The following is a 26,947-nucleotide window of genomic DNA, read 5'->3' on the forward strand; positions in this document are numbered from 1 at the left end:
CCCTGGTAATGGGGGTCACACCTGATTGGAGAGAAAGGAACTTTTTGAAGAGTCGAGGCATGGGCCTAGTGTTTGGGAGCACAAAAAAGTAGGTGCTGGGGAAATGGAGGAGGAATTGATCTAGGTAGGGGCAGGGCACAGTTTGTGGCATAGTAGAAGCCTTCCTTGCATATTCCTGTCAGGGTTGCCAAGGCTGGGAAGCAGATGTATGAGATGGAGTCTCCTATACCTCTGCGTGTCTGGAAGTACATACAACTAGACAGAGCTATCCTCCTATCCCTGCCCCATTCTATTCCTGTTCCTCCCTCTTCCTGAAGCTTCCATCCCCATCCTAAGACCCTAGCCTCTCTTGCCCATCTGACTCTCCTTCCTTTTCCTCTGACTCTTCCCTCCCTCAGATCCCTAAGATAGCTCTTCTACCTAGATCAGGGGTGGGGAACCTATGGCCTTGGGGCTACATGTGGCGTTCTAGGTCCTTGGGTGTGGCCTATTTTTTTTTTTTTTAGTCCAAGTTTTACAGAACAAATTCTTTTGTGAAGGGGATTTTTGTTTTGTGAGGTTTGGATTCAGTCAAAGGGCAGCACTTGAGGACCTAGAGGACCACATGCGGCCTCGAGACTGCAGATTCCCCACCCTTGACTTAGATGTTCTTCCCAGCCCCCGGTTTTAGAGGGAGGGGTGTTGAGGGAAGGAGAGAATCACCTAGAACTCTTGTCAGGAGCAGAGCCAGGGAAGCTGAAGATGGGCCCTAGAAGAACTGGGAGGAGACAAAGAAAACCTGTTGAACAAACCCCGTGCTAAGGATCTGGTCTGGGGTGTGAGCCTTCCTCCTCCCCTGCTAGGGGGAAGAAAGCCTGGAGGAATTAAGACAGGACAGGATGGGACAGCAGGGACTTGGCTTGTGTGGATCAGTTGCTGCTGCTGTCCCTTCCAGTTGTCCAGTCCTATGATTCTGTGATCAGGAGAGGCCAGAGGTAAGGGGGACAGAGACAGAGCAACCCTTTTGCTGGAGCCAGTCAGATGGCACAGAAGATGCCAATAGTCTGTTTGCTCAACTCAGAAGTAAACTTTATCCTTGACAATAAAACTGCTGGGAGGTTGAAAAAGACAGTCCAGGAAACTGGGATTAACCCTCAGTTCTCTGAGGCTCACTTTGGCTCTGACTCCATCTCTTATTCGGACTCAAAGGTCTTGGGTTGAAATTCTGTCTCTGCCACTAACTAGCTGTGTCAGCTCAGGTAAAGCTCTCTGGGCCTCATTTCCCTCACCTGTATAGTGAGGGAGTTGGATTCAATGGCCTCTGAGTTTCCTTCTGCTCTGAATCTATGATCCTGTGATTCTTTGGGGGTTGGGGTGGGGAGGAGAGAATCACAGTTTCTCTTAAACAAGCAAGTTGTCATGGGGCTGAGAGTCCCAGACCTTCTCGTTAAAGCTCACACCTACTTGCACCTGCCACCCCCTCTCTCACACGCACATATTCACACCTCTTCAGTTGGCACTAACTCTCCCACCCTCACAAGTCTGGAAATAGACACATTCACAGAAACACTCCTGATGGGATGGGGATTCTCTAGGTCTGTTCACAAAGGAGACAAACAACTAACTTCTGGGCGTTGCGGGGCTTGACAATCCCACTGACCTGAGCTCACCTCGAGCTCCCCTGAGAGGCTCCACCAAGACAGTCACATTTTCGAAGCGTGATGCCCTAAGGGAGCCAGGAAAGGAAAAGGGGATCATATCCCCTCCTCCACCCCCACTCCAGATATTCTCCCAAAGGCTTGCCATGATAAAAGCTTCCTTTGGCAAGAGTAGGGATGGGGGGAGATGGGGAGGCACCTGCATTTGTCAGGGTGGCAGGCCCTGGTCAGATGGGCCTGGTGTGGGGGCTTGGGGCTGCTCAAGCTTTGAAATCCCTTTGTCCCATTCTTCTTCCCACTCCCCTCCAGGAGGCAACTATCAGGCCAAGCCTATCACCCTAAGCTTGTGCTGGCAAGTAAAAGTAAGAGAAAGGCAGGTCTGGCCTCCTCCCCACTGTTATTCTTGGCCTTGGGGAATGAGTCCCTTCACCCCACTCCAGACCCTAGCTTCAGATTAGACAAACTCCATGAATTCAAGGGACGGAGCTAAAAAGACAGATTCTCCTTGCTGCCCCCATCATGCTCATTTCTACCTCTTTGCTTTGGCTCATACATCCCCTTCCATACTATTCTCCTAGATTCTTTTTCCATCTTCCTGCCCATCCTTCAAGTTTTCCCCATCTTCTTCCTCTGAAAAGCCTTCTCTGGTAGCTCCCTCCCCCAGCACAGACAATTCACCAGTCCTCCCCTCCCTCCTCTGAACCCTTCCAGTCTGTACTTAGTCACACTTTGTGCTGGATTCCCATTTTTTATCTGTGTGCATGTTTATGTGAATGTGGGTGCTTCCCCAACTAGACCATGACTTCCTTCTACTTAAGGACAAAGCCTCTGATTTCTTTAGCATCCATCCTCTCACCCATACCCACCCCTTCCTAGCCCAAAGCACAGACCAGGTTCTCAGTGAAGCTGTATGGGATGAACTGAGAGTGGAAAGGCTGATAACTGGCATCCAGGGGCCCCTGGGAGTCTACAGTTGGGTTGGGATCCCAAGCCAGGGCATGGGAAATGTGGCAATAAACAGCTGAAAGAGTCTCCCTTGAGAGGTCATTGCAGTCTTAAGTCATAGTGATCGTGTGTGTGTGTGTGTGTGTGTGTGTGTGTGTGTTCTCCCCCATGGGAGAGCATAGAGCACAGAATAGGGTAAGAGAGCAGGTTAATATTTTGGAAGGAGAGTCAGGTCAACAATTTGGTCAAAGAAAGATCCCGCCCCTATAGGGCCCCAGTACCCCAGAATATACTTGTGCTTGTTCCAAGAGAAGACCAGTCTTCCACCTCCCCAACACAGGCCCCTTGTTCCTTGGACAGGGATCAGCTCTGGGGTTGGGCAATCAGCCAATCTGGAGCTCAGCCTTCCCAGTCCCCTTGGCCTGAGTACAGTTCCCAGCAGCACTGACTAGGGTCAGGGGTAGAGCAGGCAGGGCCTAGGTTGGGGTGGGGGGCAAGCTGAGAGAAAGGTAAGCCAGTGGGGTGAGATCAGGGTCCCAGTCCTGCTCTGTCCCTCTCCTGACTCCCTGCATCTGGGGTTGCCCCCCAGTCAAACAGGATGCACAAATTGGTAAACCAGTCGCTGGGAGATGTCGGGTTTGCGAATGATCCCCTTCTTGTAATACTGGCGGATGGAACGGCTCAGCTTGTCATAGTTCATGGCTGGACGATTCTTGCGGATGCCCCACAGCCGGGCCACCTGGGCTGAGTCCTCAATCTTGAAAATGCCTGGAGAAGGTTTGTCATGTGAGTGTAGGGAATCAGGGTAGGAGAGCAGAGTGAAGGACAGAGAGACAAAGAAAGAGAGAGATGGAGTTAATTTAGATCATTTTCCTGGATGGTGGAGAATTTGGGATAGGGGGATGTTTGGAGAGTCAAGTCAAAGTCTTCACTCTAGACTAGGCTGCAGTAGGGAAAGAAGGAGGAGTTGATGGGGGTGTATGTGTGAATATTCCCTCCCTAAACCTCTCCTGCCCCTCAAGCAAATTAGAAATATCCCAATAATCTGGTAAGTCTATGAGTTCATTTTTGTGCCTTCAGGCAGGACTGTCTGAATCACTGAGGATGGTTGGCTTCCAGATTAACCTTTTCCCTAAAATCTGTTTTTTGGAAAGCAGGTGCCCTCTACTAGTGGGACCACATATTGCCAATAGCCTGGCCACTTTGGTGATGACCTGGGAACCCATGAAACAAAGGAAGGCACAAAATGATCCTCAGTCCCATATGGGCCCCTTCCTCTCCTCCAGTGACATTGGCAGAGTATTGGAAAAGAGGGCAGAGGGTGCTGAGAATAAGCATAGATAACCTATCTGCTGGTACTCTGAATGTGACATCCTTGTCCAGTGACCACCGGGACAGCTTACAGCTGAAGGAAATGAATTAGATTTTTTTTTAAGGAAATGAATTGTGTCAATCTTTACATTCTCATGATAGATGCGATCAGAAGATATCAGGAACATGCAGTTAGGTGGGAGAATAGTGCATGGGTTCTCCTTGGAAAAAGCAAATGGAAGATGAAGTTAATTTTGTCATATGGGGCAAAGGCAACAAGAAATGGCTCTTTATGGAACATGAAGACATCTCCCCTTGCATTGCTAATGTCAAGTGTAAACAAAAAAGATCACCATGAAAATAATGGCAGCTTATGTGCGATAATTGAGACAGAGAGTAAAGAGCTGGAGAAATTATATGACAGTATCCCTAAGACCTTTCAAATAAAATTGACGTATAACTTAACATTCATTTGATGGCTACAGTGCCGTTGTCAGCATGGAGGAGGATGGTGAAAAATATGTTGGAAAATATGGCTCAGGATCAAGAAACCCAAAAGACTGAAAACTTGCAGTTTATACAAAAACCACATACCATGAATATGTTATTCAAGAAGATGAGCACTAAATAACAGCCAAAAACCCTTGACTAAAACTGAACAGACAGGAAACGGATGGTTACTGATGTGTGGGATGCTTTACAAATTGGCTGCCAAATCATTAACTTGTTAAAGCAAAAAATCAAAATCAGAACTTAAAAAAGAATAAAAATGAGAGCATAGGCATGAATTTTTGTGGTAGAAAGAACCCCCCCCAAAAAAAGTGAGTACATTGATCTTTACAATTCTGTTACATTCACTTTTGATTTTGTTGGGTATGGTTGGTCTATCCATTTATATATCTGTAGTCACTGTCTATGTTATTTTCCTGATCCTGTTTACTTCACTCTACATCAGTTCATGTAGATCTTTCCATGCCTCTCTGTATTCATCACCTATATCATTTCTTACAGTGCAATAATATTCCATTATATTCATGTGCCACAATCTGTTTAGACATTTAGCCATTTGATGGGCATCTACTTTGTTTCCAATTCTTTGCTATTACAAAAAGTTCTGCTGTAAATGCTTTGGTGCATATGGTGGCTTTCTTCCTACTGATGGCTTGCTTGGAGTATGAGCCCAGTCAATCAGCATTTATTAGGTCACTGGCAATGTATTCAGCATTGTGTACCCACAATCTTGTTGCTTAAGACCAAGGAACAAGGCTTGTTTAATTATCTATTCCAACTTCAGGGACCAAGATTAATCATTACAATTAATCAGAATTCAGCTCCCTTTTAGTTTTCTTTGAATAATAATAATAATAACAACTATAATTTATATAGCACTGTGCTCAACTCTTTACAAATATTATCTCATTTGATCCTCACAACTGATGTAGAATGAAGTAAACGGGACCAGGAAAATAACACAGACAGTGACTATAGCTATATAATGGAAACACCAACCACACCCAACAAAAGCAAAAATGAATGTAACAGAATTGTAAAGATCAAGCAGGACTTCATGAAGACATATGAGAAAATTCAGGGGGCAGCTAGGTGGTGACGTGGATAAGAGCACCAGGCCTGGAATCAGGAAGACTCATCTTCAGGAGTTCAAATCTGGCCTCAGACACACACTAGTTGTGTGACCCTGGGCAAGTCACTGAACTCTGTTTGCCTCAGTTTCCTCATCTGTAAAATGAGCTGAAGAAGAAAATGACAAACCACTCCAGTATGTTTGCCATGAAAACCCCAAATGGGGTCATGAAGAGTCAGAGAAAACTGAACAATAACAACATGAGATGACACCTCTACCTCATGGAGGAGAGAGGTCCACAGGTATTAAATGTTGCACATATTTTCAGACTTTTTCAATGTATTTACCAGTTGGGCTGATTTTTAAATCTTATTTTTTCTTTCTTCCTTTCTTTCTTTTTTTGGGGGGTTCTTTAAAAATACTACTTGTTATTTGGGATTTCTCTCTGGGTGTAGGAGAGGAAGGGCGTTGGATAGAACTATGGTGATGTAAATAAGAAGACATCAATAAAAACTTTTTAAAAATAAGTAAATAAATGCTTATTGAATTGAATTATGTACAACAAGTACTCTAAAGTAGAAAATCAGTAAAGGATCAGGGATGGGTATCTAGGTAGACCAAGGCATAACAGAGAGTTGAATGCTTGGGTGCTATAGTGGTACTGTCATATCTTTATAATATTGAGATCTAGTCAAGAAAATCTCTGCAGGGTGATTATGGTAGAACACAGATAAGTATTACACAGGATGAGAAGATGTGAATGGGTTCTTTCCCCCTCACCACCCCCCCCCCCAATGTCAGAGGGAGGATCTTTGTCAAGGAGAACACAGATACAATGAAGTATAAGTCAATGTGGGTCTCTAGTGGGATCTGTCTTTGGTACTGTTCTGTTCAACATTTTTATCAACCATTTGGATAAAAACACAGATGGCATGCTTCTCAAATTCGCAAATGACACATTGTTGAGATAAAAAGCTACAGAATCAGTATCCAAAAAGATCCTAACAGTCTAGAACATAAGGCCAAATCTTGTTAGATGAAATTTTGTTTTTGTTGTTCAGTTGTTTCAATTGTGTCTGACTCTTCATGACCCCATTTGGGGTTGTCTTGGCAAAGAGACTGCAGTGGTTTGTCATTTCCTTCTCCAATGTGGCCCACAGTAGGTACTTAATAAATGCTTTCCCCCTCCCGCTCTAGTCCAATCCCTTCCTTTTACAGAATAGGAAACTGAGAAATATGAAATAACCTGACCAAGTCTGCACATATAGTACATAGGATGACTAATATGGAAATATATTTTACGTGATTGCACACATATGACCTATACCCAATTGCTTACTGTCTTAGGGAAGAGGGAGGTGAAAGAGGGAGGGAGAAAATTTAGAACTCAAAAAATTTTTTTAAATGAATGTTAAAATTTGTCTTTACATGTAATTGGAAAAAATGAAATGCTGTTCAAAAAACCAGATAGTAGGGGCAGCTAGGTGGCGCAGTGGATAGAGTACTGGCCCTAGAGTCAGGAGGACCTTTGTTCAAATCTGGCCTCAGACACATAACACTCACCAGCTGTGTGACCTTGAGCAAGTCACTTAACCCCATTGCTTAGCCAAAAAACAAAACAAAACAAAAAAAAAAAAACAGATAGCACATGGTAGACAAGATGCAAACCCAAGAATCTGAATTGTTCCGGCATTTACTTATCATGCCACTTTGGTCAGATCACTTACCTTCTCTAGACCTCAGTTTTCTTCTCTGAAGGCGAGCCCAGGGGGTCTCTAAGGTCTAGATTCCTCCTCTGGACCCCGTCTGCCCTCCCCTTCCCCATCCCTGAAGTCTTCTCATCCCCTCCCTCTCCTGCTCAGGGGTCCTCCTTGCCTCCAGTCTCCTCAGTTCCCAGTATGGCCCTTCTCACCCCACTCCCAGTGCTCACCTTTCTCCTTATTGAGCCATCGGATGAAGCGGCCGTAGCTGTGTGGTTTGAGCAGCAGCTCTTTCAGGAACTGCCAAAGGTGGATAGGTTGTCCAGAGCAGGAAGAGTCCACTTCACTGTCGTTCCAGGTCTCCTCACTCTCCACTGCTGGGGGGAGAAGGAAGGAGAGACACACTGCTGAGGTCTGGAGGGCCCCCTGTTTGCCTTGGCTTAGCTGCCCCCCCCCGCACCCCCATACCCCACCCCCCACCCTACCCAAACCCAAGCCTCCCAAGGAACTTACCACAAACATGCAGAGCTCCAGAGGCTCTCTCTTTCATCCAGGTGGCTGTAGCAGAAGGAAGGGCTTGATGAGAATCACAGAGGCACCAGCCTGAGTGTCAGGGAAGAGGAAGACAGGGACCTTAGGACCCTGAGCCTAAAGCTGGAAGGGACCTCAGAGGCCATCCTTTTACAAAGGTGGAAACTGAAACTGGGTAAGTAAAATGATCTATCCCAGATCACAGAGGTAATAGCATTAGAGGTGAGATTGGAACCCAGGTCCTTTGACTCAGATCCAGCCTTCTTTCTCCTGGACCATGTTGCTTCCCTCTGAGTCAGGGGAATGAACAGCAAGGCTCAAAATAAGTGTGTCTGCAGTGTGGGAAAAAGAACTTAATAAGAGAGGAGTGGTGTCCAGAAAGAACGAGGAGATAGGGCACATCTGGAGCGTTCAGTTCTAGTGTCCCATCTGGGGAAGAATATTGGTATGTCAGAGTTCATCCAGAGGAGTGTGACCCAGGATGCTCGAGGGGAGTGGAGAGTCAGAAGTATAACAAGGGTTAGTACAGGACTGGAGTTGATGCTGAGTTTGGGCACGGGAATGGAATCAGGATTGAGAATGGGACCACAGGTAGGGCTGGAGCAGAGAATCATTGATTTAGAGCTGGAAGGGACCTTCTAAGGCACTGAGTTCATTTTGCATATGAGAAAACTGAGGCACAGAGAAATTAAATGACTTGCCCAGCAACACACAGCTATCTTGTATCTGAGGTGGGATTTGAACCCAAGCCTTCTGACTGCAAGTTCAATGTCCTATTCATGACATTAGGGGATGGGGATGTAGTAAAGATGGGCTTGGGGGCCAAGATCAAAGGACTTGTGCCTGAACAAGGGGTTAGGGGCAAAGGGATCTATTTTCCCTGGAAGAGAGTAGATGACTTCCCCACCTGGACCCAGATGCATCTTCTTGGTGTATTCTAATCCAGGAGAAGGGTCATCATAGGGTGGTAAATCACAGTGGGTAGCAAAGGCCAGTGAGAAGCAGAAGAAGAGCGGTTGCCCCTTGGGTTTGTGTAGCCCAGCCTTTGTCCCATTGCCCCTCAGCCCCTGCCCATGCCTACCTGATTTCCAGATGTCCAAGTGGGCATGCAGAATATCCCCACAGAGGGGTGAGCGCTGGCGGAACTGCTCCTCCGACATGGCACACAGCTCCTTGCCCCCCAGCTCTTGGAAGGCTTTGCCCACTGAAGGCAGCCGGTACTGGTGCTCTGTCCAAAGCAGCCACTTCTGCACATTCCCTGGACTCCAGTCACTGGGATCTGTGGGGTGACAAGCTCCAGTCTTAGTTCCTGAGACTACAGTGCCTATGCATGGGGAAGAAGGCCTTCTGGGAAGGGTAGTGAGGCTTCTCTACTCCCTTTCCCTCCCCCACCTCACCATGTAGACCTTCTATTGATCCTTTTCACAGGAATTGTTGTGTCTGACTCTTTGTGACCCCATGTGGGGTTTTCTTGGCAAAGATAGTGGAGTGGTTTGCCATAGCCTTCTCCAGTTCATTTTATAGGTGAGGAAATTGAGGCAAGCAGGGTTAAGTGACTTGCCCAGGGTCACACAGCTAGTAAGTGTCTGAGGCCAGATTTGAACTCAGGAAGATGAGTCTACCTGACTCCAGGCCCAGCACCCTATCAGTCGACTGTACTACCTAGCTACCCCAGGACACAGGCGCCCTATCTCCCCAAACAGACCCCTGAAGGCAGGGTATGTATCTTTAATCTTCCCTGTATCTCCCTCAGTGCCTAGCACAGAACTGGGCACATAATAAATGAACAATGGAGGGGACTCTTTGACAATCTCTGAGACCCCTTCCAATTCTGTCAAATGCCATGATTTGAAGGGTCCCTTCAAAGAAAGCTCCCTCTCTCCCAACAAAGATATCTCCCCGACAAGCTGCCAGGGCACATGAAATTCTAGCACCAGAGGTTCATTCTTTTAGGTCCTGAAGGTTTTTTATTTTGCATATTTGAGAATGTCCTGTTTAAGGTAAAATTTCTTAAGAATAAATGTAAACTCTTAGATGGGTTCAAAAAGTCAACTTCACAAGTAGGGGATGGCTATAGAGCAGCAGTGCATGAGGTGGGGGGGATGATCTGGGTTTGTTTTTTTTTTTAAGAAAACCCAGTATCAGTCATGGCATATGGCAGTCAAAAGTTACTTGAGTCTTAGACTTCATTGAAAGAAATCCTGTTCAGAGAGACTCTGGAGCACGTATTTAATTCTGGATGTCCATTTAATACTGACTAAATGGAGAGTGTACTTGGCAGCCTGGATGGGCCTTGAGATCTTAAGATGAGATGGTATTGGAATTGTGATTTCACCGGTATTGTGAAGATATTTTTTCTACCTTCTCTGAAATTTATAGTTGTAGAGACTTGCCTAGGGTCCTACAGCCATTATTTATGTAACAGAGGCAGGTTTCCCTCACTCTGGAGACTAACTCTTTGTCCACTAGGCCACACTGTCCCTGGATGCTATGGATGTAATTTGAAAACTTGTGAAAGGCTCAGGGGATATATTGCTGATTGGACCCTGCTAAATATCAGCCTTGGATGACTCCCACCTGCCTTCCCCGATGCCTTTGCTCCTGCACATCTGCTGCTTAACATAGGTGGAGAAAATCATACAGTCACTTCAACTGGGCCTTCCCTCTTACCAGGCAATCCTTCCACAACTCCCTTACCAGTTCGCCATCCCACTCTCCACAGCGGCTCTTCCACATCTTTTCATCTTGCCGCAAACTTCCTGGCTTTCTCTCCTATTTTCTCAGTTGATAACCTTGCCTTATATTTCTTTCTTTTTTTTATTAATTTATTTTGATTTATCAACAATCACTTCCACAAGCTTTTGCGTTTTCTATTTTTCTCCCCCTCCCTCCCCACCTCCCTCCTTGCCTTATATTCCAGAGGAAAAAAATGAGGCTCATTTACTGTGCACTTCCTCTTCTTTTTTCTTCCTCATCTCACGTCACTCAGATGCCTTCTGACACTATTTCCTCCATCTCTTATCTTACACAAAAAGGCAGCCTTATTTTTTTACCAAAGCTAGCCCTTCTACTTGCAAAATAGACCTCCTTTTATTTTGTTTTTTATTTTTATTTTTTTGCCTTTTGGTGAGGCAATTGGGGTTAAGTGACTTGCCCAGGGTCACACAGCTAGTAAGTGTCAAGCGTCCGAGGTCAGATTTGAACTCAGTAGACCTCCTTCTTTATCCTCTTCTCCAACAGGTTGTCTCCTCTGTCATCTCCATCCCAGCATTTATCTTCAATCTCTTCCATCTTTTGGCTTCTTTCCTACAACCTACATTCTAACCTCTCTGCTGTCCTCCAATTTCACATTTCCAACTGCCTTTTGACATCTCGAATTGGATGTCCAATAGACATCTTAAACTCAATGTATCCAAAATGGAACTCATTGTCTTTTCCCCTTCCTAACTTCTTTATTGCTTCTGAGGACAATACCATGCTCCCAATCCCTCAGGCTGGATAAAAACTTAGGCGTCATCCTCAACTCCTCACTGTGTCTCACCACTCATATGTGCCAACACCTGGCAATTTCTCCTTTACAGCATCTCTCAAATGTATGTCCCCTTCTCTCCTGTGATACTGTCACCTCTCTGATATGGGTCCTCATCACCTCACAGCCGGACTATTGCAATAGCCCGATGGTGAGTCTGTCTGCTTCAAATCTTTCCCCATTCCAATCCATCCCCCATTTAGATTTTCCTAAAGCTCGGGTCCAACAATGTTACCCCCCCCCCCACACTCAATAAACTCCAATAGCTCCAGGATCAAATATAAAATCTTTTGTTTGGCATTCAAAGCCCTTCATAAATGGGCCCCCTCCTACCTTTCCAATTTTCTTACACCTTACTTCCTACCACATACTCTGTTTTTTTTGTTTGTTTTTTTGTTTGTTTTTGGTTAGGCAATGGGGTTAAGTGACTTGCCCAGGGTCATGCAGCTAGTAAGTGTTATGTGTCTGAGGCCAGATTTGAACTCAGGTCCTCCTGAATCCAGGGCCAGTGCTCTATCCACTGTGCCACCTAGCTGCCTCCCTATCACATACTCTGATGCAGTGACACTGGCCTCCTTGCTATTCCTCAAATGAGTAACTCTATCTGGGTATCTCTGGGAAGTTTCTTTGGCTGTCCCTCATGCCTCAAATGCTCTCTCTCCCCCTCTCTGTTTCCTGGCTTCCTTTAAGTCCCAGCTAAAATCCTATCTTCTACAGGAAGCCTTTCCCAACCACTTTTAATTCTAGTGCCTTCCCTCTGTTAACTATTTCTTACTTTTCCCACATATAACTCATTTGTACATTTTTGTTTGTCACCTCTCCCATTAGATTGTGAGCGCCTTGAGAGCTGGGACTGTTTTTTGCCTTTTTTGTATTCCCAATGCTTAGCAAAGGGCCTGGCACATAGTAGGTGCCTAATAAATGGTTCTTGACTGACTATTTCCTGGGTGGAGGGAGGTTAGCTTTTTCCAAATCAATCTAAATAGAGTTTGGCTAACACAGTGGACTGATGACCATAGGAAATACTGGCCTACCCCACTTAAGGTCATTGATTGATTCTCCAAAAAACATGATTTTTATTAGAGAAACAGTATAACAGGAGGAAATATTAAAATGTTATCAATCGCTGGTGGCCAAATGTTTTTGTGGGCTTTCATTACTTTTCAGTAAAATTTGGTTATAATGTATTGACAATATCAACTATGTGGGTGGAAGCAGAGTATGTCTATACAGGGCTGACTTAGGGAAAGGCTAGGAAAGGAGCATTTATTAGGGACCTATTTATTAGGGACCTATTAGCACCAGGCATGGTGCTAAGCTCTTTACAAATATCTGATTTAATTCTTATGACCACCCTGGGGGTAGGTGCTATTATTATCATTCCCATATTATGGGTGAGAAAACTGAGGCAGACAGAGGGTAAGTGACTTAGCCAGGATCACCTAGTTTTTGTCTGAGTCACATTTGAACTCAGATCTGGAAGCTACTTCTTGAATAGCCCTTCTTTAGACCTCAATTTCCTCGTCATCTGTAAAAAGAGGGGTGGAGTGGACAACTTCAAAGGTCCCTTTCCAGCTCAAACATTCCATAGTTCTATGATGCCGTAAGCATGACTTGGCCTTGATACCTAGATTCAGATTATTTTAGGCTAAACTGTAATTCAACAGCTCAGCACTGTGAGTCTTTTCCTTTCTTCCTTTCCTTTACCTAAAATCCAACCTTTGTTGGTAGATGCATTAAGGAGAGTTCTGTGCTCTAGCCAAGAGAATCTGGGAGAATTGGTACATCCTACTGGCCTAAGCTCAGGCTGGGGACTGTGGCTGTGAGGTCACAGGATGTCAGAACTGCAAGGGGACTTAGAAATCATTTAGCCCAATCTTTCCATCTTACAGATGAGGAAGCTGTGGGCCCTTCACCCTCCAAGTAATAGGGCCAAGATTTGAATCTTCCAGATCCAAGACCAATGATATTTTTGCTTCATTCATGTTGTCCAGAAGCTCTAAAATGCCAACAAGTAAATGTCAGATATAGGACAGTATGACTCTATTAAAGGAAGCCAACCCAAGTTGGGTGCAGCTAGGTGGTGCAGCGGATAGAGTGCAGAGCTTGGAGTCAGAAAGACCTGAGTTCAACTCCAGCCTCGAACACATACCAGCTGTGTGATCCTGGGCAAGTCACTTAACCCTGTTTGCCTCAGTTTCCTCACCTGTAAAATGTGCTGGAGAAGGAATGGCAAAGCACTCCAGTATCTTTGCTAAGAAATCCCTAAATGGGGTCACGGAGAGTCTGAAACAACTGAACAGCAACCACCAAAGTGGACCAAGGGGTCTGGCGTGGGATCTTAAGTGGGGTAGAGCCTGCTTGGTCTATTTTCTGGCCTAGGCACTGATTTCTACCTAGGGAGAGAGTGCATTGTGTTATAGTAGAGATAAATATGACCTTGAACAATAATAATAATAATAGCCAACATTCATATAGTACCTACTATGTGCCAGGTGCTTTACAAATATTATCTCATTTGATCCTTACAACAACCTTGGAAGGTAGGTGCTATTATCATTCTCATTTTAGAGATGAGGAAACTGAGGTTAAGTGACTTGCCCAGGGTCATACAGCTCTTAAGTGGCTAAATTTGAATTCAAGTGTTCCTGACTCTAGCTCAAGTACTCTAATCATTGGAACCCAGCTCTCCCAAATTATTCAGCCTCTCTCCTCTCTCAACTCCTTGATCTCTAAGATGAACATAACAGCACTTGATCTGGAGGCAGAGGGTAGCTAAGATCATGTGCTTGAGAGCCACATTTAAAATTTTGGTTTTCTATGGAAAAATTGGTATCATAGAGATAATACTGGATTTGGAGTGAGAGGACCTGAGTTTGAATCTTGGCTCCACTATTTTTAATATCTATGTAGCCTGATGCACATCACTTCACCTCTTTTGCCTCACTTTCCCCATCTGTAAAAAGAAAGGGCTGGGTTCGATGTTCTCTCCTTGCCTTGAGCATTCTACAGTTTCTGTTATTACTACATAAAAGGGCAGGTGGGGGAGGAGGAGGGACTGAAAAATAAACAATCTATTTCACAGGTGTGCCTGGGCTGGACTAGTTTCTGCCCTGATCCCCCTCTCATCTCCTTCAGTTTCTTAAACTCAAAGTTGGCACCCAGGAGAATGAGAGCTAGCCCGAGCCTGGCATGGAGCCAGTGATGTCTGGGCATCTCCTCAGAGGGCTCCTCGCCTCCATTGGCCACAAGGTTTCTCTGACTCTCCCTTGGTGGCTTTGGGGAGAGTCTGTCTTAGGTGTAGACAGATTTCAGCAGGATACACAGAAGGACCTCTCTAAAACCAAAGCCATCTGAAGGTGGAAGGAGCTGCCTGAGGAGGTGGGGGACTCCCCTCTCCTGGGATTCATTACACAGAGCCCCGAGGAGCTCATGCCAAGGATGTGCCAGAAGGGAACAGGTTGGACTAGATAAAAACTGAGTTCCCTTCCAACTCTGAGGTTCTGTGATACATGATTTAACTGCAGGGCCCGGCCAGCCTGGCTGCAAGGCAGCGAAGGAGAGGAGAGGGAGCTGAGTCTTTTCTCCCTTTCCCTCCCTCTTCCCCCCTCCCATTCCCCATTCTAGACACCCAGTTTTGTTGGCAGGGACGAGTAGGCAGTGGGGGCAGGGACAGCAGGCACACAATGAACTCTCCTAATGAATACCCTGGACCCAAGGACCCAGTGCCCAGGGGCCGATGACCTGCCTCAGCTGCCCCTGCTTAATCAGACCATTTTCTTGCCCGTGTCAAAGCAATTTGTTCCTGTCTCCATTGTTCTGGGAACAGAGGCACCTCCCGGAGATCACCTGCAGCAAGGAGTGGGGAGGGTGAGAATCCAAGGCCTCGCAGCTGACCAGGGACTCATATAGAATTTGGGAGACCTTGGGTGTGGGAGAGCTAGAGAGGGAAGGAAAGGATGAAACTGAGGTCTGGGGGGGAGGGAGTGGAGAACTCAACTCCTTGTGGACTAGAGGACAGCTTTGGCGGCCTCACCCCGCTTTCACATACAAGAGACCTCCCTGGAGAATGGAGGAAATAAGGGAGGAGCAGAGTCCCGCGTGTAGATGGCTATAGATCCCAGGTTGGGGCTGCTTTGTTCCCAGGGTAGGGAAGGGCTCAGGTTTAGTGGTTAGGGGCATTGCTGGTGCAGATGGGAACTCTGCATAAGAACAAGTCAGGAGATCCAAACACATGCAGGCCCAGGGCCCAAGGACTCCTGCTCTGCATCTTTTTTTTTTTTTTTTTATGGCATTATTTTCTATTAGACCATTTCAACAAACATTTCTTCAGCCATGCTACATACCAAGGGAAGGGCAGTGTGGCAGACAAGAAAGAGCTCCCTTGTGGAAAGAGGCCTAGAGTTCAAATTCTACCTTTGATACATACTAGCTGTGTGACTCCAGGCAAGTCACCTCACTTCTCAATGGACCCAGGCAACTAAGACAGGAGTACTTAACCTTTCTTGGGGATCACAGTCCCCTTTGGTGGTCTGGTGAAAGCCTATGGACCCGTTTCCCAGAATAATGTTTTTACGTAATTGAAGGAAATGTTTTAGTTAGAGGTTAGGGAAAATAAAATAGGGTTAAATAAATAAATAAAATATTTTAAAATATTAACAATAAAAAATATTTTAAAAAAAAGGTAATTTTTCCCCCTTCCAAGTTCACAGGGCCTCTGATATCTATCCATGGACCACCTTTTTTTGGGGGAGGGGTCTGTAGACCCTGGACTAAGAATTTCTGCTGTAAGACTTTGCAGAGAAGATGTACAGGCAATTTCCTCATATTAATGAAATCATAGATTCCTCCCCTTCCCTTCCCTCTTTCCTCTCTCCTTCTCTCCCCTCCCTTCCCCCTTTCCCATTCCTTTTCCCTTTCCCTTTCCCTTTTCCTTTCCCTTCCTCTCCTCTCCTCTCCATACAAAATTGGAAAACAAGATAGTCTTTGCCCTTGGGGAGCTTACAGTCTAAAAGGGAGGTCCAACATGTAGACAAGTAAGTAGTACACAAAATAGAGTGTGAGAAAGACAAAGGGGAGGCTCAGACAGACAGCCAGCAGAAAACACGAGGAAGGAGACCTCTCAGAAGCAGGGAGCCCAGAAGGATTCGGAGAGAAGCCAGAACCTACATTGTTGTTCAGTCCTTTTTCAGTATCTGACTCTCCATGGCCCCATTTGGGGTTTTCTTGGCAGATGCTGGAGTGGTTTGCCACTTCCTTATCCAGCTCGTTTTGTGGAGGCAAACAAGGTTAAGTGACTTGCCCAGGGTCACAACAGCTAGTAAGGGTCTGAGGCTAGATTTGAACTCAGCAAGATGAGTCTTCAGGCCTAGCATTCTATCCACTGTGTCACCTAGCTGCAAACCTACACAAACTTACTCAATGATCTCAACAGCTCCCATGGATTCAGTCTCTATCAACATCATCTCTATATTGATGATTCTCAGATCTATTTATCCAGCACTAACCTCTTCAAAGACCTCCAGATTTACATCTCCAATTGCCTATAGGACATATCAGACTGGATGTTCCATAGACATCTTAAACTCAACATGTCCAAAACTGAACTCATTATCTCTCCCCTCCCCCACCAATCCTCCCTTCCTCCTAATTTTCTTTCTTTCTTTTCTTTTTTTGCCTTTTTTTTTTTTTTTGGTGAGGCAATCAGGGTTAAGTGACTTGTCCAGGGTCACACCGCTAGTAAGTGTCAAGTGTTTGGTCTGAGGCCAGATTTGAATTCAGGTCCTCCTGACTTCAGGGCCGGTGCTCTATCCACTGTACCACCTAGCTTCCCCCCCAAATTTTCCTATTACTGTCAAGGGCACTTCTATCTTCCCAGTCATCCATGCTCCCAACCTAGGTGTCACCCTTGACTCCTCACTCTTAATCACCCCTACTCACTCGCTGTGTGACCCAATCAGTTGCCAAGTCCTGTCAATTCTACCTTGTATACCTCCTTCTCTCCACTCACACAGCCACTGCCCTGGGGCAGGCCCTCATCACGTCACACTTAGACTAGTGCAACAAACTGCTGGTTGTTCTTCCTGTCTCAAGTCTCTCACTCCAATCAATCCTCCACTGAGCTATCAAATTGATCCTTGAAATTCATTTCTGACCATGTCTGACACCTTACTCAATAAACTCCAGTGGTTCCCTATTATTTCCAGGATAAAATATAAAATCCTCTGTTTGGCATTCAAAGCCCTTCATAAATGGGCTGCCTCCTACCTTTCCGGTCTTCTTACACCTTACTCCCCACCACATACTCTTATTCAGTGACACCAGCCTCCTTGCTGTCTCTTGAAAAAGATAATTAATCACCTAACTCTGGGTATTTTCACAGGCTGCCCTCCATTTCTGGAATTTTCTCCCTCCTCATCTCCACCTTCTGGCTTCCTTCAAGTCCTAAGGACCTTCTGCAAGAAGTCTTTCTCTAAACAAAAATACTTCTAAGAAGTCTTTCTAGATACCCCCTTAATGATAGTGCCTTTCAGCTATAAAACTACATTGGGGGGCAGCTAGGTGGCACAGTGGATAGAGCACTGGCCCTGGAGTCAGGAGGACCTGAGTTCAAATGTGACCTCGGACCAAACACTTGACACTTACTAGCTAGGTGACCCTGGGCAAATCACTTAACCCCAATTGCCTAAAAAAAAAAAATTTTTTTTAAATTATAAAACTTCATTGACCAAGCAATATCACTACTAGGTCTGTGTCCTAAAGAGATTTTTTTAAAAAAGGGAAAGGACCTCTATGTACAAAAATATTTATAGTAGCTCTTTCTGTGGTGGCAAAGAATTAGAAATTGAGGGGATGCCCAACAGCTGGGGAATGGCTGAACAAATTGCATATGATTGTGGTGGAATACTATTGTGCTATAGGAAATGATGAGCAAGATACTCTCAGAAAAACCTAGAAAGACTTATATGAACTGATGCAAAGTGAAATGAGCAGAACCAGGAGGACACTGCATACAGTAACAGCAATATTGTATGACGATCAATTGTGAATGACTTCGCTATTCTCAGCAATACGATGATCCAAGACAATTCTGAAGAACATACGACGAAAAATGCTATCCACCTCCAGAGAAAGAACTGATGGAGTCTGAATGCAGATTGAAGAATACTTTTTAATTTTCTTTATTATTCTTGGGGTTCTTTGTATTTTCTTTCACAACATGACTAACATGGAAATATGTTTTGCATGACTGTATGTTATAATCTATATCAAATTGCTTGCCTTCTCAATGAGGAGGGGAGAAGAGGGAGAGAATTTGAAACTCAAAAATTTTTAAAAAGGAATGTTAAAAATTGTTTTTACATGTAATTGGGGAAAAATAAAATATTAAATTTAAAAATGCTAATGCCTTTCCTCTGCTGATTATCTCCCATTTATCCTGTATATAGCTTGTTCATACATAATTGTTTGCATGTTGTCTCCCTCATCAGACTATAAGCTTTCTGAAAACAGGAACTGTCTTTTGCCTTTCTTCCTATCCTTGGCACTTAGCAAAGTATCTGGCACATAGTAGACACTTAATAAATGCTTATTGACTGACTGCCCAAGAAGTAGTCCTATAGATAAGAAGAGAATCAAGAGAGAGCAGTGTCATATGAAATAAAGAAAGGGAATCTAGGAGGGGAGGGCCAAAGCATCCAATTATCTCCCCTACCCTACCTCCTTGGGGATTTCAGGATGGTATGTAAGTATGACCAGAGCCAGGTCTAGGGGGGATAGAACAGCTCACATTTACATGGCACTTGAAAGTTACAAAGCACATTCTTTCTTAGTTTCCTCAGCACCTAATGCCTTCCCCTCTCAAAGAAGCGTCTACCTATGCCACATTCCCTTTATCTTATATATACCTAGTTATTTATATGTTATCTTCCTCATTAAAATATAAGCTCCCTGAGGACAAGATTTGGTTTTGCCTTTCCTTATATTTCCAGAATTTAGTCTAGAAGCTGGCACATAGTAAGCACTTAATAAATGTTTTTTGATTGATTGACTGACACATTCAACATGTGAATTACATGTGATTGATGGGTAGATTTCTTACAGCCACCCAAAGAAATAAGTAGCACAATATTAATATCTCCATTTTGCAGATGAGGAAATCAAAACTCAGAGATGTGAAGGGACTTGCCCAGGGTCACACAACTAGTCAATGACACAACCAAAATTTGAACCCATTTTTTTTTTTTTTACTTCCAAGTCTAACCCACTTTCCACTGAGCCAAAAGGGAAGCAGAAGCCTAGAAGGCAACACGGAAGGGATGCAACAAAGGGCACTTTCATATTCCTTCCTACACATGCACATATTTTACTGTCAGAAAATCTCATTTTCTGTGGCTGCATGGCTTTTAATATATGAAAGGTCAAGACGTATGCGTTACAGAAAAGGCTCAAAGCTGCCAGTAGAAAGTGACTAGAAGCAGGGAACAAGCTTCACCCTTTGCCTAGGGCATATAAATACCTCATCCCACCTCTGGTTAGACCTGTACATTGTTCAGCGTGTGGTCTGGCAGACTTGTGACTATTTCCCTGGGTGAGCTTCTCCACAATCAAAGTAGATTGACTGAAGGCTGCCAGAAATACTGGTTTGGGAAGTTGGTGGAAGGAGCTAAGAAAGCACCCAGTTTGAGTGGTGAGAAGAATCAGGAGACTGAGATGGCTGTGCGCTTGACCAGACAACATCCTACTCCCCAGACAAGATGACTGACCTACCCAATGGCCAAGATAATTGTGAAACTCCTAGAAAAGACGTGTAGTATGAGGGAAAGGGAACATGGGATTTGGCATCAGAAGACTGGGCTTTGACAGATTCAGCTTTGTCAAACCCTATGAACCTACTTGATACATTACCTGTGTGACCCTGGGCAAGTTATTTAACCTCTATTTGCCTCAGTTTCCTCATTGGTAAAAATGAATGTATTAGATTCTAAAGTTCAGCTGGTGGTTCAGTGGATAGAATGCTGGGCCTGGAGTCAGGAAGTCTAGAGTTCAAATCTAACCTTAGGCACTTACTAGTGACCCTGTCACTTAACCTCTGTTTGCCTAAGTTTCCTTAAGTATAAAATGGGGATAATAATAGTACCTACCTTATAGGATCATTATGATGAACAAATGACACAATATTGATAAAAAGTACTTAGCATAGTGCCTGGCACATAGTAGGTGCTATATAAAAATGCTTATTTGCTCCTCCTCCCCCAGCTCTAAATATGAGGTTATTCATTTAATCCCCAAGCATTTGTTATGTCAAGTCAGGGAACTGAGCACTGGGAATTCAATGACAAAAATGAAGCTATGCCTGCTCTCCAGAAGCTTACATTGGAGAGGCTAGATAAGTCTTTGAAAACTATTTACAAAGAAATTCTAAGGGAGGCACTGACCGCTAGCGAGCATCAGGAAATGTCTTGTCTTGGAGGGAACATTTGAGCAGAGCCTTGAAGGGGGCTAGAGATGCCAAGAGGTGGAGGTGAGGAAGGATCAAATGCCAGGGAAATCTGGACATAGGTGCAGAGACTGAGACAGAATGTCATGTACAGGGAACAGCAGGTGAACCAGTTTGACTGGACCATAAAGTGTATGAGGAGGAGTAATATGAGATGAGTCTGGAAAGATAGATTGGAATCAGATCATTAAAATGTCAGACAGGGGAATGGACATTTTATCCTGGAGGCAATAGGCAGCCATTGACATTTTTTGAGCAGGAAAGTGATATGATCAGACCTGTGCTTTAAAAGGATTACCATTTTGGCAATTGTGGAGAGCCTGGATTAGAGAAGGGAAGAGATTGGAGACAAAAAGACCAATTAGGAGGCTACTGCAATAATACAGGCAAGAAGTGATGGGGGCTTGAAATAGAGAGTCATCTGTGTGAGTAGAAAGAAGGGAACAGATCTAAGAGATGTTGCGGTTGAGATAGAATTGGCAAGAATTGGCAACTGATTGGACATGGGGAGTAAGGGAGAGAGAAGAATCCAAGATAACTTTGAGGTTATAAGTTTGAGTGGTTAGAAATAGTGAAAATAGGAAGAGGGATTGGTTGGTGAGGGGAGATAATAAGCTCTGTTTTGGACATGTTGAATGAATTTTTGAGACGCCTCATGGGACATGCTGTTGGAGTTATCCAACAGGTCAGTCAGTAAGCATTTATGAAGTACCTACTATATGTCAGGCACTGTGCTAACCACTGGGGATATGAAAAGAAGCAGGTGGTTGGTGATGCAAGCCTGAAGCTCAGGAGAGAGACAAGGACCGAATACATAGAGCTGGGAATGATTTCCATAGAGATGATAATTGAATCCATAGGAGCTAATGAGGTTGGCAAGAGAGAGGGTGTACAAATCCAGCCTCAGACACATACACTCAACTAGCTGTGTGACTCTGGGCAAGTCACTTAACCCCAACTGCCTAACCAAAAAAAAAAAATAATAATAATAAGAAAGAGGGTGTAGATATATAGAGAGAAGGTTCGGGAAGAACTTTGAGGGAAATCACGGCAGGATTTGGGTGATGATCTAGCAAAGGATTCTGAGAAGCAGAAGCCAGGTAAGAAGAGAATTAGGAGAGAGCATTGCCACAGAAACCCAGAAAGGAGACAGTATGTAGGAGGAGGAGGGGGCTGTTTGGCCAAGTCAGAAGCTTTAGAAAATTCAAGAAGGATGAGGGCTGAGAGAAATCTGTTAGTAATTAATTCTAGCAAGCAATTAAGAGACCATTAGAGTCTCTTAACCACAAAGAGAGTATTTGCATTGAGTGATGATGAGGTTAGAAGCTAGTTTAGAATAGGCGGAGAAGTAGGAAAGGAAGGAAATACATTGGACAACAGCTTGAGGGGATGGGAGGCTCAAGGGAAGGTTTTTTAAAGGATGAGGAAGACCTGGGCATGTTGATGAGCAGCAGGGAAGGAGCCAATAGATAGGGAGAAATGGAAAATTTTAAATTGAGCAAAGATAATTGAGGTGGCAGCTTGCTAGAGGAGATGGGGGGGGGAAGAGGTCAAAGGGGTAAGAATAGGAGTTGATCTTGGTGGGAGAGGTCACCTCTTCATCAGAGGTTGAGCAAAGAAGAGGACAAAAAACTAGAGGGTGACAAGGGGTTCTGAGGTATAGAACAGGGTAGGAGGGGTGGGCAGAGGATGATCATAGCAAAATGATTGAAGCTTTGGCATAGCCACTCTGGGCAACATGAGAGAGACTCTACTAGGGAAGAATAAAAGGATTGCCATGCAGCAGTGAGAGCCCAGTGGAGATCAGATGACATAAATTTGTAGTGGACCCAGTCCACATGGTGTGGGATTTCTTCCAGGGCTATTAGGCCTGGAAGATGTGGGGGAGGGTAATTCAAGGCTTAGAAGGAGATAAAGACAGGGAAAAGATGATTGGTTGGGAGGATAGGAGGACTGATTGCCAGGTATAATGCTAATTGTACTATAAATACTATACTGTATTATACTATATATATTATATATAAACTACACTATACAAATATCATACTACAAATACTACGAATGATAACTTGCATTACTCTAGCCTTCTAGGATTTTCAAAGTGTTTCCTTCAGAGCAACTTGGTGAGAAGAACAGTGGATTTGGAGCCCAAAGACTTCAAAGTTTAAGTCTAGATTTTGAAGCTTACTAGCTGTGTGGCCATGGACAGAACACTTTACTCTTTGAGCCTCAGTTTCTTTATCTGTAAAATGAGAATGATAAGATTTACACTACCTACTACACAGGCACACAGTACATAAATCAGTCTGTAAACCTTAGAACAATAGATAATTGTGAGTTATTGTTACAGAGGGGCAGCTAGGTGGTACAGTGGATAGAGCACCAGGCCTGGAGCCAGGAAGTTCAAATCTGGCCTCAAATACTTATTAGCTGTGTGACCCTGGGCAAGTCACTTCACCCTGCTTGCCTCAGTTTCCTCATCTATAAAATGAGCTGGAGAAGGAAATGGTGAACGACTCCAATATCTTTGCCAAGAAAACCCCAAATGGGGTCATAGTCAGACAACATAAAGAAATCAGAAACAACTGAACAATTGTTATTGATGATAACAACAGTAAGTACGTTAGGAATAATAATAACAGGATAAGAAAGGCAAGGCTATTGAGCCCAGAGCTTTTGCTCTTATTAATGATTAAATAGGGTGATTTTAGGCTTAATCCCAGTCTTTGTTCCTGTGCTCTGCAAAGAGTTTTGTTTTCATTCCTATCCGTTAAGGGCTAAGAAAGAGCATTTTGAAAAAAATACAACCATGGTATCACTCTGTGCTAAGGGGGAAAATGCCCAGGTAAGGCAAGGGATAGTAGCAGCAGTAAGGGGAGATCATGGAGTGGCTGCATCCCTATATTTTGGGGGTGTCCATAAGTAAAGGTTAATTGGAATGAGAGCCCCCAGCTGGGAGCACGTTTGGCTCATTTCCTCTCTCATCTGGCTCACGCTTTAACAAATGTGTCTTCAGTTCTCCAGTACCTAGCCCAGGGGTATTGCATAAAATGATTGAGACAGAAATGGAGAAGCAGGTTCACAGAGATACCCAGACTCACGTCAACACGCAGAAAACACGTATTCCAATGTTCCCTTCTCCAAACAGACACACCAACCTCTGGAGATGCCAACTTGTCAGCCTGATACATTTCACAACTCCCATTTATATAACTGTGTTAAGGTTTGAGCATTTTCTTAGTGTCTGGAGCTGGGAGGAATCTTAGAGTTCTGCCAGTCCAAACCCTCATTTTGCAAAAAGAGGAACCCAGAACCAAGAGAGAGAGGCAGTGAGCTGCCAAAGATGCCGCACGAACACAGAACAGCGGGGATTCAAACACTGATCTTGTGACTTGGTATTACACCTCAGTCCAGCCTTCCTTCCCACCCCGCCATGAAGCAAGGCAAGGCAAGTACTCTTCTCCCTGTTTTAATGGGGGAAGAAAGCACAAAGAGGCCCAGCAGAGTGGGAGCCTGAAGCCAGGTTTTCTGACCCCATTCCCACTGCTCTTTCAACCACTCCACACTGCTTAGATAGTGCAGAATTGCCAAGTTACAGAGCTCAGGAATCTTATCCGCAGATCTCCTTAACCTAACCATAGAGATCAGCACAGCTTCTGGAACTAACTAGCCCAGTGTCTTGGTCTAGAAACTCTGGGGTGTGGCCTGCATTAGGAAGGAGTGGAAAAAGAAGCCCGGATAGGATTGTGTCTGGGGTTCCTTGGAAGGAATAGACTCAATTCTTGCCTGGGGGTGGTTTCTTCAAGTTTCTCAGCATTTTCTCTTGGAGAACATCAGAAAGGCACCAAGAGTTTTCTGGAATGGGAGAAGATGTCACAAAAGGGGCAGCTTGGGGAAGGGCTTCAAAGGAGGTCATCAGCTATCTCCCATTCGGGATCTCAGTTCCTTTCTCAAAAAAAAAAAAAAAAGTAAGAGGGTTTGATTTGACTAGACAGTCCCTAAAAGTCCTTTGCAGTTCTGACATTCTATATTCTTTGTCTTAACATTCAATATTGTAAGGTCCCTTCCAGCTCAGACATTCTGTTCTTTATCCTAACAACATTCAATACTTTAAGGTATCTTCAGCTCTGATATTCTATGTTCTGTGTCTTAACATCCCAGTTCTAAGGTCCCTTCCAGCTCTGATAATCCATGGTCTGATATTCTAAGTTCTAAAGACCCTTCCCCGGATTCCATGTTCTAAACTCAGATATTCCACATTGTATGCTCTAAGGTTCCTTTTACCTCTGACTTTGACTTGATATAAAGGAGAGTTTATGGGCAGGGTGTATATGAGACTCAGATTTTTTTTTTTAAGAGCACCACTTGACAGAGAATAAGGTTTCCTTCCTGGGTACCGCATCAAGGAGTATGTGTGTATGGGGTGGGGGGGAGGTAGGGCATGGGCAAAGCCTGGTAAGAAATCCCCCTCCTTCCCTCATATTTCTAGCACTCTAAGGCTCATTCTGGCTTGAGAGACTGATGGTTTCCCTCCTGACCCGAAATCCAGCACCCAGCCACCCCAAGGCCCATTCATCCCAGCCCCCGACCTGCGGTGATGTTGAGAAGCTTGCAGGCAGTCTCGATGTCTTTCAGCACCTCCCCGACCACCATGGATTGTACTTGCTCCAACGAGTGCTCCTCCAGGGTCAGGTTGCCTGGGGAGTAGTCTAGACCCGCCCCCTGGGCCTGGCTGTCGATGATGGGGCACTGCTCTGGCTCCTTGGGGGCCTCCTCCTGGTCCTCCTCGACTGGACCCTTTCCCCCCCAGGTTCCCTCTTCAGAGTACAGCATATCAAAGTAGGAGAGATAGAAGGCCGATAAACCCTGCTCAGGTGTAGCAGGGGGGCTGGGGCTCCAGACTCTCCTCTCGGCCCCTGACCCCTTTTCCAGGCTGTTCCGTAGCCCTGTATCAGGCAAGAGGAGGCGGCTTGGTGGTGGGGCACTCAGGCCGGGGCTGGCACTGCCCATGGCTCCACTCAGGTTGACCGAGGTGTCTGTGGAGGATAGGAGAGTAAGGATTTCAGCTTCATCTCCAAAGTCCCGCTCGCTCAGCAGGGGATGCTAAGCCTGTTAGGGGGATAAGGGGCTGGGCAGGTACCCTGCCTGGCTCAGGGAAGGCAGGGGAGGGAGCTCAGTGGCTTCAGGGTCATTGGGCAGTGAGAGGACCCGGACGTGCTGTGGAAAACACAGACAATCCATTCGAAAAGGGAAATGCACCACGGCTAGGGAGAGAGAGGGCGAACGAAGGCAATGTATTCTGGCCAGTGTCTCCCATGTTGGGGCTGTGGTATTTAGATCAAGGAGCAGAGGGGAAAGAACTTCACCTTCACCAGAGGACACTGATGAGAGAAGGGGAAGTTGTGTATAGATTTGACCTCATGAGTCCCTAGGAGGGAGAAACACTCCAACAACAACAACAACAACAGTAATGATAATGAGAGTTGACATTTCCATATTACTTAATATAAGTTAATCAATTAACATATTAATTAATAATTATTAATTTTATAATTAATTAATGCTTGATATAATTATTTAAGTGAAGCAGTTTACACACATGATTTTGTCTGATCCTCACATAGCCATGTGATGCAAGAAGTATGACAATAATTATCCCCATTTGAGAGCTGAGGAAACTGAGGCTCAGAAAAATTAAGTAAATTGCCTAGGTGAGGGTAGAGTCAGCTCTCCTGACTCCTCATGGTTAGATCCTCACTCTTACCCTCTACAGAACCGTGTTACCTCTAAGACCCAGGTCCCCATCAATCAGGAGCTAGAAGGTGTGGATTTGAATTCCAGTTCTGTCCCTTACTACCTGGGTGACCTTGGGTAAGTCACTCTCTGTCATCTGTAGAATGAAGGGGTTGGACTAGATGACCTCTAAGGTACCTTCCAGTTTCAAATCCATGGCCCTATAGTCTCCTATCTCCTCTGGCCTTATTCCTCTGCTGCTCATTCAATCAGGAAACACCATCAAGAAATATTACTGTAGGGGGCAGCTAGACGGCACAGTGGATAGAGCACCAGCCCTGAAGTCAGGAGGACTTGAGTTCAAATCTGACCTCTAGACCAAACACTTGACACTTACTAGCTGTGTGACCCTGGGCAAGTCACTTAACCCCAATTGCCTAAAAAAACCCCAAAACAACAAAAAAAAGAAATATTACTGTG

At 44.8% G+C, this 26,947-nt stretch overlaps 1 protein-coding gene across 4 annotated transcripts in view; it reads right to left on the reverse strand.

Annotated features, from left to right (window-relative positions):
- Positions 1 to 2,773: 2,773 nt before the first annotated feature.
- Positions 2,774 to 26,947, reverse strand: part of SPDEF (SAM pointed domain containing ETS transcription factor) — a 53,410-nt gene continuing 29,236 nt past the window's right edge. Inside the window, exons 2-6 of one of the 4 annotated variants that reach the window (XM_027876542.1) lie at positions 25,324 to 25,770; positions 8,788 to 8,985; positions 7,689 to 7,778; positions 7,406 to 7,552; positions 2,774 to 3,350 (exon numbers count right to left, since the gene is read on the reverse strand). In XM_027876542.1, coding sequence (XP_027732343.1) covers positions 3,172 to 3,350; positions 7,406 to 7,552; positions 7,689 to 7,778; positions 8,788 to 8,985; positions 25,324 to 25,744 — 1,035 coding nt within the window. In that variant the 5' untranslated portion in view covers positions 25,745 to 25,770 and the 3' untranslated portion in view covers positions 2,774 to 3,171. The remainder of the gene's footprint in view (positions 3,351 to 7,405; positions 7,553 to 7,688; positions 7,779 to 8,787; positions 8,986 to 25,323; positions 25,771 to 26,947) is intronic. The other 3 variants (XM_027876541.1, XM_027876539.1, XM_027876538.1) reach the window with 3 other exon arrangements.

The sequence above is a fragment of the Vombatus ursinus genome, unplaced genomic scaffold (genome assembly GCF_900497805.2).
Source record: "Vombatus ursinus unplaced genomic scaffold, bare-nosed wombat genome assembly UNPS02014811.1, whole genome shotgun sequence".
NCBI classification, from domain to species: Eukaryota; Metazoa; Chordata; class Mammalia; order Diprotodontia; family Vombatidae; genus Vombatus; species Vombatus ursinus.